The 13,005-nt window shown below is 40.5% G+C and overlaps 1 protein-coding gene across 1 annotated transcript in view; it reads left to right on the forward strand.

The window, feature by feature from the left end:
- NT5E (5'-nucleotidase ecto) overlaps nucleotides 1-13,005 on the forward strand; it is a 46,239-nt gene that overhangs the window by 19,694 nt on the left and 13,540 nt on the right. Inside the window, exon 3 of the mRNA XM_004044361.5 lies at nucleotides 2,007-2,195. Within this exon, the coding sequence (XP_004044409.1) occupies nucleotides 2,007-2,195 (189 nt within the window). The remainder of the gene's footprint in view (nucleotides 1-2,006; nucleotides 2,196-13,005) is intronic.

Below are 13,005 nucleotides of genomic sequence, written 5' to 3' on the forward strand. Positions count from 1 at the left end.
CTGGTCCTGTGAGGTTTCTGATATAATAGAGGAATGCATTGCTTTGTCCTCAGAGGCATTTCTCTGATTTTTTTTTCCTTCTTGGCACCATACCTTAAGCAAAAGATGGCAGTGTACTCTCGACATTTAGTCATTCCCCTGGGTACCTGTCTGTGTGCCAGGCACTGTTTTAGGCACCAGGGATACTGACCAAAAAAAAAAAAAGTTGCCCACTGGAGCTTACATGTTCAGTGGGGGAATCAGTAAATGAGTAAATGGTTTGGTATGTCAGAAGGTGCTAAGGCTGTGGAGAAGAATTAAGCAGGAGGGGAATGGCAAGTGCAGCAGGGGGGAAGGTATACCTTGTTGTTTCAAAGAGATGCTCAAGGAAAGGCTCACATAGAAGGCAACACAGCACTGAGGGTCAACGGGGAGCCCTGGGCTTCTTGGGTCAACCAACAGGAAGCAGATTGTCCTTGATGTTCTCATGATAGACAACGGTGGCAAAACTACAACTCTTGATTTTTCAACATTGCCTATGAGTTACAGACAGCCTTGCCTGTCCAACACATCTGTGAGCTGCTAATTATTAGGTTGTCATTCTGGGGCCTCCCTGGCTGTGATGTCAGCCATGAATTATCTTCAATGATAATTTGCACTTGTGGAGTTGGCTAATGTTAAGGATTCAGGAGTTCCCCTGTTGAAGCACACAGACATTCCTAAACCTCACAGTGGAACAAGGGATGCATTTCTAATAATCTTGTTACTCTTTGGATTAGTACTTTTCAAACTGGAGTTTGCAGATCCTGCATTTTGAAAGCTTTTAATGAAATGTCATTCTCCCACCCTCCTTCCCTTGTTTAGTGTTAGTTCTTAGAAATCAGTGTAAGAAAGTCTGGATCTACTGGAGGACTCCCTAGTCACAGAGTACCAGACATGACTTCAGGGCAGCATGTCTGTATTTGCAGTCATCTTCATGCCAGTGATAGCCATAAAACCTCAAAGCTTCCTCAAATGTGGCTAACAGAGCCAGCTGGAGGAACCAGTTGCCTTGCTGCACACAGAGAACCTGGGTTGCACAATGAGAGCCATGCTTGACTACTGATAACAAAAGGCTATCGTTTGTTACCACTATGTGCAGTAATAAGCACCCAGGGAAGAATGTACACAATCCCAGTGCCAGCAACATTTAGATGAGGCCCCCATGATTAACACAGAGCTCAATAATGCTCTAATGCTGGCATTATTTATATTTTTTGAGGCAGAGTCTCGCTCTTGTTGCCCAGGCTGGAGTGCAGTGGTATGGTCTCGGCTCATTGCAGCCTCCACCTGGCAGGTTCAAGACATTCTCCTGCCTCAGCCTCCCAAGTACCTGTCATGTGCCTCCACGCCTGAATAATTTTTGTATTTTTAGTAGAGACAGGGTTTTGCCATTTTGCCTGGGCTGGTCTCAAACTCCTGGCATCAAGTGATCTGCCTACTGCAGCCTCCCAAAGTACTGAGATTACAAGCGTGAGCCACTGTGCCTGGCCTGCTGGCATTAAAGAGAACATGACAAAGTTATCAACTGCCATATTAAAATAGGCATTCAAGGACTACTTGCTGACAGTTTTAAGTTTGAACACTGATTATCCCAAGTTTCCAACGAACGTCTTGGAGTTGCTAATACTCTTTTGTGTATCATGCTTACATGCTCAGGCATTTTCTGCATTGGTATTGTGGAAGTTGAGATGTACAAATATATAAAACAATACCTGAAGCCTCCTCACAGTTTGCAACCAAGTTCAAGCAAAACAATATCCACAACCTTAAACTAATACAACATAAAGTGAATGTAATAAGGATATTGATTTGAATTTTTATTTACTTCTTAGGGGTTTTGTATTTAATGAATAAATATGTTTTGGTTTTACTGACTCTTGAGCTTTAGTAAATTAAGGTGTTTAACCTTTGCATGTTAATATGTATAATAAGTAATATAATAAAAATTGTTAATAAATATCCATTTTATTTATTTTGTTCCTTAGGGACAAATTTAGTGTTTGAAGATGAAATCACTGCATTACAACCTGAAGTAGATAAGTTAAAAACTCTAAATGTGAACAAAATTATTGCACTGGGACATTCGGGTTTTGAAATGGATAAACTCATCGCTCAGAAAGTGAGGGGTGTGGACGTCGTGGTGGGAGGACACTCCAACACATTTCTTTACACAGGTAATTGTTTCAAAAGGATTGCACGAGCCACGATGTCCAGATAAGTACTGTGTCCCTTTTGCCTTTGTAACTGTTATTACTCTTTTTACTGCTATTTAATATGTAATGTATATTATATGATCTATAATATATATGTAATATACATTAAATGGGAACATGTGTAAATCTTACAAACATTACTAAGAATTTATTGATTTCATGATTACAAGTCAATTCCATATATTTATGTATGTAATAAATATATAAGACATAAAATATGTATAAAACATATATATACCATACATATGTAAAACAAAAAGACTATTGAGCCCCAACTAAGTCATTTATGATAGATTCTTATCAAAAAGCAACATGTCATATAGAAACTTTAAGCATAAACAAAATAATGTAAATAAGGGCCTTTATAACTCAAGGTGGATTTGATTTGTAGGTTGCACAGGTAGCAGAAGCTGGACTTTTGAGTGTGAGTCCTAACTCTGCTGCAGACTAGGAATATAAGTATCCTGGAAGCCACATGACCCTGGGTCCTCAGGAGAGCATGCACTCTTCCTACCCACTACCTGACTACCCCCACCACTCTCTTTTTTTCTCTCTCAAATTGGTGTTAAGTAGTTTTCATCAGAATAACTCTTTTACGATTTTTCCACTTTAAACCTATAATGTCACAAAACTTTTGAATCTGGTTCCACCTTTCCCACTTCCCCCACCTTGCACTGCATAGATCTTTGAAGTATTCCCAAGGAAAGGAAGAAGAGGCTGGTAAACAGTTCTTCTATCAGCATTCGCAAGGAAGGCTTTGGCGTGGGAACAGCCCTCCCCTTGAAGAGGGTCCTGCTTCTACCATCCTTATGTGGGCTGTCAAAGATCATGCTATTTTGATAAAAGCAAAACTCAAAATACCCCAAACAATAAGTAGGAAATACCCAAAAACATTAAAAGGGATTATCACTAAGAAAGTAATTTTTATTTTCTTTCTAGTACTTTGGAGTATTTTCAAATAATGAATGCATGTCACTTTTGCAATCGGAAAGCAAAATATAAATTATAAAAAGGAAAGAAACACAATATTGGGTCAAAAGTCCCCATTCCTAATTCACTTGAATGACTTTGAGCAGGTCACTTAGCACCTCTGAATCTGCTAGCTTAGCTTCAAAATAGGGGATGATCATGCTCAAAGTTCCACGTTACTGTGAAAATTATATGAGATGTAAAAATATGTGAGAGCAGTTTATAAACTATAAATAGCTATATTCTGGTATGCAGCGTCATGGAGGTTGCCTGCTTATAAAAATATGTCAGTCAAAATCATAGCTCACAAACTAAAGTTGGCCTTCACTTAAGAAAATACCAGTATGAATGTGTGCTAATTAAATTCCTTCACAGATATTTTACTTCTTGGTAAACACAGGCTAAGGAATAATTTCAAACTGAGTTAAACTGAGAGGTTGTGAAATCAATTTATAGCTTATGACCAGTAGTAGGGCTTTTTTTTTTTTTTGACAGATAAGACTAAAATAGATTAGGCACTTACATTACTCATAAGAATGATAAATATTGTTCCATGGGAAAAGATGTATACAAGATGTCAAGAACAGCCCCAGGCACATAGCAGACAATCCATAAATGTGATGAGGATGACGACTAGCACTGGACATTGTTAGCATGGATAACATTGCAATCAAACAGCTTCAACAACTCCATGAGGGTTAAATGAACTAAGAGAGCCAAGACGAGGAAAGAATTGGAGCAGGTCATTGGGAAGCACTGGGTAGGGGTGAAGACTCAACAAAGTCCTTCTGACTCTACCACTAATGGTGGGGTCCTTTCAATGCCTGATTACCCTCATCTGTGGAATGAAGGTGATAACAACAGTACCTATTATAAGGGGTCACTGTGATTTAATATGTGTAATGAATGTATAGGTAAATGGCCTTAGCACAGGGCCTAGTATGTTAGCTGTTCTTATTTTAGTTATGTGCTGGCTCACTGGATAAGACCTGTGAAAACCCAAACCTTAGCTTTTCACTGAGGCAGTGTCAGCACCCTTGGACACACAGTGGGAGCTAGATATGTCTCCTCCCCCTTCTTCCTTTAGAATAATGGTTTCAAAAAGTGTAAACTATGACCCGTAGTAAGAAGAACATTTTAGACAGGGAGCCAAAACACACAAACATATATGTGTGTGTGCATTCACATACGAACATGCAAAAGCACTTGTATGTGCAAACACATACAAGTGAAAGAAAACTTTCACAAAGCACATGGAAAGCACCCCAACTTTTCTGTTTTACTGTTTTATTCACTTAATGCCAGTTACCACTCATTAAATTGATTTTCTTGTACTGTAGCTAATCCGTGTTTCTAAAAACTCAGCTTTAAATGGGACGTGACCAAAATAATGCATGAACACTCAAAGGAGTTTCATCCCTTCATTCAGATGTGAACATTCCTGTGTTCCCCTTGACTTGTTTTTACACCATCTTAATCAATGCTGTCTTACGGCAACAATTAGTCATTCATAGCCTGTGGTTTGTGTCCATCAGTGAGTGTGCCCTGATAGACCTGAAAAGATTGGGAGACCATGCCCAGCTTCCCATTATTTCTGTAGCCTGTCCTTTGTTCCCATAACAGTACAGTCATGCCTTAGTATCTGTGGGGGACTGGTTCTAGAACTCCCTGTGGATACCAAAATCCATGGATGCTCAAGTCCCTTATATAAATGGTGTAGCATTTGCATATGACCTGTGCACATCCTCGCATATATTTTAAGTCATCTCTAGATTACTTATAATACTTGATACAATGTAAATGATATGTAAATAGTTGTTATACTGTATTGTTTAGGGAGCAAAGACAAGAAAAAATATATGTTCAGTACAGATAAAACCATCCTTTTTTAGAAAATACTTTTTGTTCATGGTTGGCTGAATCCAACAATGCAAAACCCACAGTTAGAGACAGCCAACTGTATGTGCCTTTGCTAAGTAGATAAATTTAGTTAATGATGAATGACTGGATGAAAGAAAGATCTGAGGATAAAAATTAGAGTTTGCTTATCTGTAAATCCTGAAGTGAATAATTACAGTCTCTGAGAAAACTGAGATAACTAAGACTTAGTCATTTACTTCACATTTCATGATTGCTTACCAAGATTAAACTTGTTCTGATGAAAATCTTCACTTTTCATACTCATCGTTTTGATGAGTGAACTTAACAATTAAAGGTGGCTGGGCACAGCAGCTCATGCCTATAATCCCAGAATTTTGGGAGGCTGAGGCAGAAGAATTGCTTGAGCCCAGGAGTTCGAGACCAGCCTGGGCAAGATAGGGAGACCCCATATCTACAAAAAAATTTTTAAAAATTAGCCAAGTGTAGGGGCATATGCCTGTAGTCCCACCTACTCAGGAGGCCGAGGTGGAGAATTGCTTGAATCGGGGAGGTTGAGGATGCAATGAGCTATGATCGCTCCACTGAACTCCAGTCTGAGTGACAGAGTGAAAACCCTGTCTCAACAACAGCAACAACAGCAAAAACATTAAAGGTAATTCCGGGACACAATAGGGATGAGGCATATTGCCTGTTTAAATAAACTTTCCTGGCCTTAAGAAAACAACTCTGCTGAATAATTTTATGGAATTAGAATGACATTAAAATAATGAATCTGATAAATATGATTAGTTAATAAAAATACAGTTAAAATAATACATCCCTTGGAATTTTAAATCTTACTGAGAACCATTTCTGCACACACAGTATCCAATATACAAACAAACATGGAAGAAAACCTTTCCAAAGCTCATGGATTGCACCCTCATATTTTCTGTTCTGTTATTTGAGTTTTTAAATGCTGGTTACCACCCATTATATTAATTTTATTGTATTGTAGGTTGCTCATATTTTTTTAAAACTCAGCTTCAAATAAGGCATGACTAAAACAGTGCATGAATGGATCCCTTCCAAATGTTGAAAGTTATTCCAGTTTCTTTCCTTTCCAAGTACCATGCATATGCAGCTAACCCTAGCATTGGCTGACCAGTCTAACATCAGAGTGAAGAGAAGGGAACTTCCCTCTACGAGGCTTACAAAATGATAAAGTTACAAAGATAAGAGCTAAAATGCAAACGCTTTCTCTAAAGAAGTTAAATCCTAGAGTCACGAACTGGTCCATGTTGCTTCCTTTAGAGAAAAAAGTAGTAAAATGAGCGCAGGTTGAAACCTGCAGCAGGTACAACAGGGGACTCTATTCTCTGTGCTGTCCTTGAAGGGACTCCAAAGATGCTGTTTCTCTGTTTGCCTCCCAATATTTTAAGTGAGTTTTGGATTCTGCAAATCAATCTGGCTAGCTGTGGCCTTGGGTGAATATAAGCACCAGTTTCTATAGCCACAAGTTAAAGGGATTTGAATTGTTAATTCTGTCATCCCTCCCATGCTAACATCCTGTTACCTAGAAAATCATCCATATATAGAGCCTGAAAGCTTACTTTTCAGGATTTGGGGAAATAAAAAAAATTTGGTAGAATACCTCATACTTTCATTAGGCTACTGATATGAACTTAATTATTCCTCTAACTCCTTTGAGGCTCAGACCATCTGTCCCCCGTCTTATCACTCTCATCTAATCACCTCCAAGCAATGTCCCACGTCACTGAGAATTTAATACCCAATTTCCTGTCTTCTTCTCCACTCCAGCTCCTGCCTTCACCTGGCAGAGTTTCCATGTGGGTAGTTGATCCAATACCCAAAGTTCAGAGTCCCTTGATCTCCTCAATCCAGTGACTGGCACCTCCACTCCATTTCAGCAATTTCACTTCTGGGGCCACAGGCTGAGACTTGATTATCTCCAGAATTTCTCCATGTCCAAAACTGAAATGGGATAGTTCCCTTGACCCCTTCGTGAGACTCATGAAGGGGTTGTCTTGTTTACTCATCCTGCAGCTCTCAGCTCCTCATGGGAGGGAGAGCACATAGGTGAGTGGGTGCAGAGGGTGGGACAAGTGCTTCTGGGTGTTGGCAGGAGTAGAACTCTGTGCGGCCCCGCAGCAGCATCTAGGTGAGTATCTGTGACCCCTGGAGCCCCAGAGGGCATGTGTTACAGTGTGCTCTTTTAGCTTTGCTGTCCATGGACAGCTTAAGTGTTTAACAGCTCAGTGTGACAGCCCTCTGTATCCTGAACTCTTGTTCAGCATCCAGGAAGAATCAGCTTGCACGAACAAATTGAAGATGGGGAATGTGGAGAACTTTATTGCTGATGAAAATGGCTCTCAGTGGGATGGGGAGCTGGAAAGGGGATGGAGTGGGAAGGTGTCTCCCCCTGGAGTTAGGCCATCCCTGGCTGAACTCTTCTCCGAGGTCCTACCATCAAGCCATCCCTCTGAAGTCAAGTTGCTTTTCACCAGTGTCAAGCTTCTTCTCTTCTCTCCTTCTCTGCCATTCCACTGCCAGTGGATCCTGGGGTTTTTATGGGGACAGGATGGGGGGCAGGGCGGGCCAGGGTGATTTTGGAAAAGGCAACATTCAGGCAGCAAAACGGGGATATAAAGTTCTCACTTTGGGCCACGGGCCCAGGCTTGAGGGTGGAGCCATTGCCAGGGACCCCACCCTTTTCTACCTAGTATTTCCCTGCCTCCACTCTCCAACTCTCTTATCACAGGCCTCCTATCCATAAATCTTTCTCACTCCCTTATTTTTTTTAGAGCTCACCTTCAGACTTATGAAACCTCAAGTCTTTTGAATTCCTCTTTCCCTCCCAGTCCAGCAGGCTTCACTTCTCTCCTTGCTAGCCTGGAAGTGTCCATTACACCCTTGACTGTGTCACGGCTGACACATGGAAGGCAGGTGTCTGGTATTGTTAAATGAACATTAACAAGTGCAACTTCTTTAAAAAGTAAGATTTCTTTATTTGATTGATCAGTTTTTTTTAATTATCTAATTTCCATTGCTTCTGGATTTAGGCACACATATTGAATATAAAATTCAAAACTTTTCATGTATCTAAAGAAATAATTTTAATAACCACAGAATTTTGCTCTTAAAACAAATGGAGCTTGCAATATAATTATAACTAAGACAGACTACAAGCACCTGCTGTGTTTTCTTCATGCTGCCATCAGGCTAGTGCATAGTCTGATGGGATGGATGCATCCCTGCTGTAATAGGAATAAGTAAAGAGGGTGGGAGACTGTTGTTGGTGTTTACAATCATTATTCATCTCTCCATTAATTTTCATCCTTGCAGTTGAGATAATCTTGCCTTTTAGAACAAGAAAACAGTCTTATTACTTACAACATTCACAAGACAGGGAAACACTCCTCAACAAAGAACCATTTCCTTTGGGCATTTGATAAGAACTGCTGACATCTGTGTTTATTAAGTGATGTGGGAGAATCAGCCAAGGGGCAGAGGTGTGGGTGGTAGCTTCAAAGATAATTTCCTGACTGAGTGTGGTTGGGCATGTTGGCAATCCCAGTGTTTGCAATTCCAGTGCTTTGGGAGGCTGAGGCAGGAGCATCACTTGAGCCCAGGAGTTTGAGGCTGCAGTGAGCTATGATTACGCCACTGCACTCCAGCCAGTGTGACAGAGAGAGACCTTGTCTCAAAAAAAAAAAAAAAAGGACTTTGCTTTCCTGGTCTGTTTGAATGTGGTAAGCACAAGGACTTATTTGGACTGGTGGTCACCCACTTGGGTCCTTTCAGTAAACTTCCGGCCATGGCCCAGCCTGAGCACCTGCTTCCTTTACAGAGCAAAGCCAGAGCCTTCTGGTTTGTAATTTTTGCAGCCACATAACACTGATCCATTTTAGCTGTCTCATGAAACTGCTTTCCAAGATGAAGTGAGACTATCCAAAACCAAAATCTAAAAAGAATGACTACAGAACAAATGGCAGTCCAGGGTCATTTGGCAGTGTTGAATTATAAGGAAAGGTGATGGCCAGCTACTGTGAAGTCTTAAGCCCACTCATAGGTATGAATCTCTTACCAGGACTGAAGTTTGTGTTTCCGTAACTTTGCTGCTTGATGGTCTTCTGCAAAGGATCTCATTTCTCCAGCTTTCACTGGGAAGTGGCAGGGGGTTTTCAAAAGTGCTTTGAACTCTAAGAACTGGTTTTCTCTCAGGCTTAGCCACCACTAGCTGTCTGACTTCGGAAAAGTTACTCAACCACTCTGAGCATCAGCTTTCTTCTTTTAAAATGGTGACAGTGATATGGCTACCTTAGAGAGTTGTGGAGATTAAGTGAGATAATATATGAACAGAATATATAAATATGTCTATATTAGATGTATATGATCTGTTAAATATATTTATATATATATATATATATATAGAAAGAGAGAATATTAGAGAACTGACATATTTATCTTAGACCTACTATGTTCTAGGGCCCAGTTCTGCTCATGTATTATCTCTCTATATATATAGTATTGAGAGAGAGACAGAGAGAGAGAGCTAGAGAAATAGAAACCAGTAGGATATATCCCATCTGAAGAACTCTAATACAGGTATTTCACTGAACAAAATGGCTTCTCCTTAAAATGTATTCCAACACCAATTTCCCCTCCTTGCTTCTCATACATATTAATTCACAGAAATTATATTGGTCATAAGGCGGTAGGACTATGAATAATTTTTTTCTTCTGCATTTGCCAAATATTCTGTAATGCTAGTTTTATTTTTATAACAAATTTTTAAAGTCCCTGTAAACCCTATAAAATTAACTACTAATCCTAAACTTGAACTGTAATACATATTTTTGTTAAATAAAAAAAAAGATATCCTAAATTTGAGAATCTAAGCTAAATTCACAAAATGACTAAATGTATCTTCTTACTTTTAAACGATAAGAAACCAGGAATGCAGTGGTTTAACCCAAACAGCGTAGGTATTCTTCACTCATTTCTCTTGTCCTCAGTATATGTTTCCCCCAGGCCAAGAAACATTTATGGCTAGGAATTCATGACTGCTCATCTGTAAGACACTCTCCAAGTACTCTGTCATGATTTGGAACCAGAGCTTTGGCCTTCCATTCCAGATGACCTCCAGGTTCTAAGCTTTATCTGAAGTACTCCACACTGCATTGCACACCAGCATGATGGGAAGGAATGACTCAAGGGAACTGGGCATTCAGACCACTCGCCAACTACACACAGCCTTTCACACAGCAGTAGACGACCATTGTAGGAAGACCTCTGGCCAAATGCTTATATATCAGGAGTATATCAATGTATGGTCACAGTTACCTCCTTTTTAATCTCAAGAAATAAAGTCGTTACTTCTGAAAAGAACACCAGTAATGGAACTACACGGGCATGCCAAGATGAAAATTAGTCTCTCTCTCTCTCCACCCCATTCTTTTGGCCACTGCATTTTAAACAGGCCATAGTGATAGAACCAGAAGGTAGCTGTGTTTCGATTATTTTTGTTTTCTTATCTTTAAACATTGCTTTATAGAAGCCTGTTCTATAATGTAAGAAGTGAATAGGAATCCTAGTATCTGGAATGATGCTGAGCCATGGAGATGGCCAGATTCCATGTGAAGAGAAGAGGCTGGCAGAAAGCTAAGTATTTGCTCGCTTTCCCTACCCTGTATTCGTGGAGCAGCCATTCCAAAAGATGACGCACCAGACCATGGGCTTCGTCTTGCTAGGCGGTAGAGATCCAAAATGCTGGGCACTCACTGGAGCTCTGTGAAGATCTGTTGAATGAGTGACTAAATGTGTGGTGAACTGTCCCTACCTACAGGGTTCCCTGCTTTGCCCAGCCTATCAGGCTTGGGTACAAGCAGATAGCCTGGATTGGATTTCATGAGGGCTTTGTGCCTACTCTGTATACTACCGGAAGATGCATAATCTCTTTAGACTTCCTGGGTCATCACTGAAAGGCCAGAGGCAAGAATTTGAGCAGTAAATTGAAGCATGTGCAGAGTGACATAGTCTGGGCATAGATAACAGTACCTGACCCCTCAAATTCCCTAAAGTTGACATGACAGCTTGTGCATCATGGTCTGGTACAGAGATGACTGAAGAGACAGTGGTTGCTCCTCTGGTTGCTGGACACCTTTTGAATGGGCTGTGATGACTGGAGAGCGTGCTCTGTCCTGGTCACCTGAAGGTGCTCCTAGACTAGCAGAAGCAGAGACAGCAGCCAGGCCTGACTGGAGAGCTGGAGGGACTGGGTGCAGGGGACTTCTAGGCCAGCAGTTTCTGTGCTGTGCTCGGAGGGGCTCTGGTGGCAGGAACCTAGTCCTGGGTTCCAGCTCTACCAGGGTGCAGCCTGAGGAACTCAGCTTTCCTGCTTTATTGGCTTGCCTTGCCACAAAGGATTTCTTGTGTGTTAAAGATACTAATAGCTTAAAAAAAAAAAAAACTATTGATTTAAACCACTAATCAAATCTTTGGTTTTACAAATTTAGAAAATAAAATTAGGCCCCAGGGACTAAATGTCTCTCCCATAGTCCAGAAACCAGACTGAAACTGACCTAGTAGCAAAACCCATTCTCCTGTATCCCAACTCCCAGTTCAGGTTCCTCTTCGTTAGCTCCCACCCAGCTGCATAGTTGAGGACATTGAATTGAGGGGACCTGGGGTAGAGGGCTGGCACTCAGGCATCGCTGGCTTCTACATGATTCCACCACATGGAAAGCATCATAATCATGTATGATCCATAGAAAAGTGTTTGCTAAACTCCTTAAGTTGTCATTCAACAAACATTTATCTAGCACCTACCACATGCTAGGCAAATCCTAGAGACACAGCTGCCCCTGCCCTCATGGAACTAAATGTCTTGAAAGAGATACTGGCCCTGATCAGATTTTTTAAAAATACATAATTATGCAAATAAATCATATTATATATAATTACAAAGCATGGTATGAAAGGAAAAGTACAAGATGCTGTGAGAGCATATAAAAGGAGGACTTGGCCAAGTCTAGAGGATCATCAGTGAGTGTTCCCTGATGGACTAACATTAGGGCCAAGATCAGAAAGATGTCCAGGAGTTAACATGGTCAATAATCACTGTTAATCTTTTTTAAGCATTTCCCTTGAGTCGAGTCAGGCTTCACTTGCTGCATTAACTTCTTTAATCTCCACAATAACTCTGTAAGGTGGGTGCTTTTACTTTTTTTCCACTTTACAGATGAATAAACAAGAAGTAAAAAGATGTAACTAATTCACATGTAGCCCTCTGGCTTCAGAAGCTCTTTACTCCGTAAGGTTCCTGGGCACATGGGTGTGGTCTAGGAATGGGAAGAGGCTAAGAATGCTGAAGGGCAGACTGAATGTTCTAGATGAAGCTGGCATGACAAGAAAGGGCCATATCATGTGGGTCTTATAGGTTATGATATTCATGTTAAAACTGTTAATGTTTTTGAAATATCTAAAACCAGGAAGTGCATGATCGTATTTATGTTTTAGAAAGATCACTCAGGCTGCTGTGTGGAGACTGGAGTAGAAAGAAGCATAGAAGAGATCTACAGAGACTAGGAAGCTGTCACAGTAACCTAAGCACAAGATAGTAGTGGTCAAGACTAGCTTGCTTGAGGAAGTGTAGAGAAGTAGACAGATAAAAGGAGCATCCAAGGAGAGTACACTTCTAAGTAATTTAAAAGAAAGAGTCGAGTCCCTTAGAAGCAATCATTTGAAATAACCTAATTACCAATCCTTTTAATCCAGTCCTCTTATGTTGTCCCAATTCAGGAATTCTTAAACCAGTTCTTGTGTTAAAATCATAGCATGGACTGCCTTACAACATTCTATACTTCAGTCCATTGAAAACCACATCAGGCCAGGTGTGTGGCTCATGCCTATAAACCCA

The sequence above is a fragment of the Gorilla gorilla genome, chromosome 5, assembly GCF_029281585.2.
Source record: "Gorilla gorilla gorilla isolate KB3781 chromosome 5, NHGRI_mGorGor1-v2.1_pri, whole genome shotgun sequence".
In the NCBI taxonomy this organism is placed as follows: domain Eukaryota; kingdom Metazoa; phylum Chordata; class Mammalia; order Primates; family Hominidae; genus Gorilla; species Gorilla gorilla.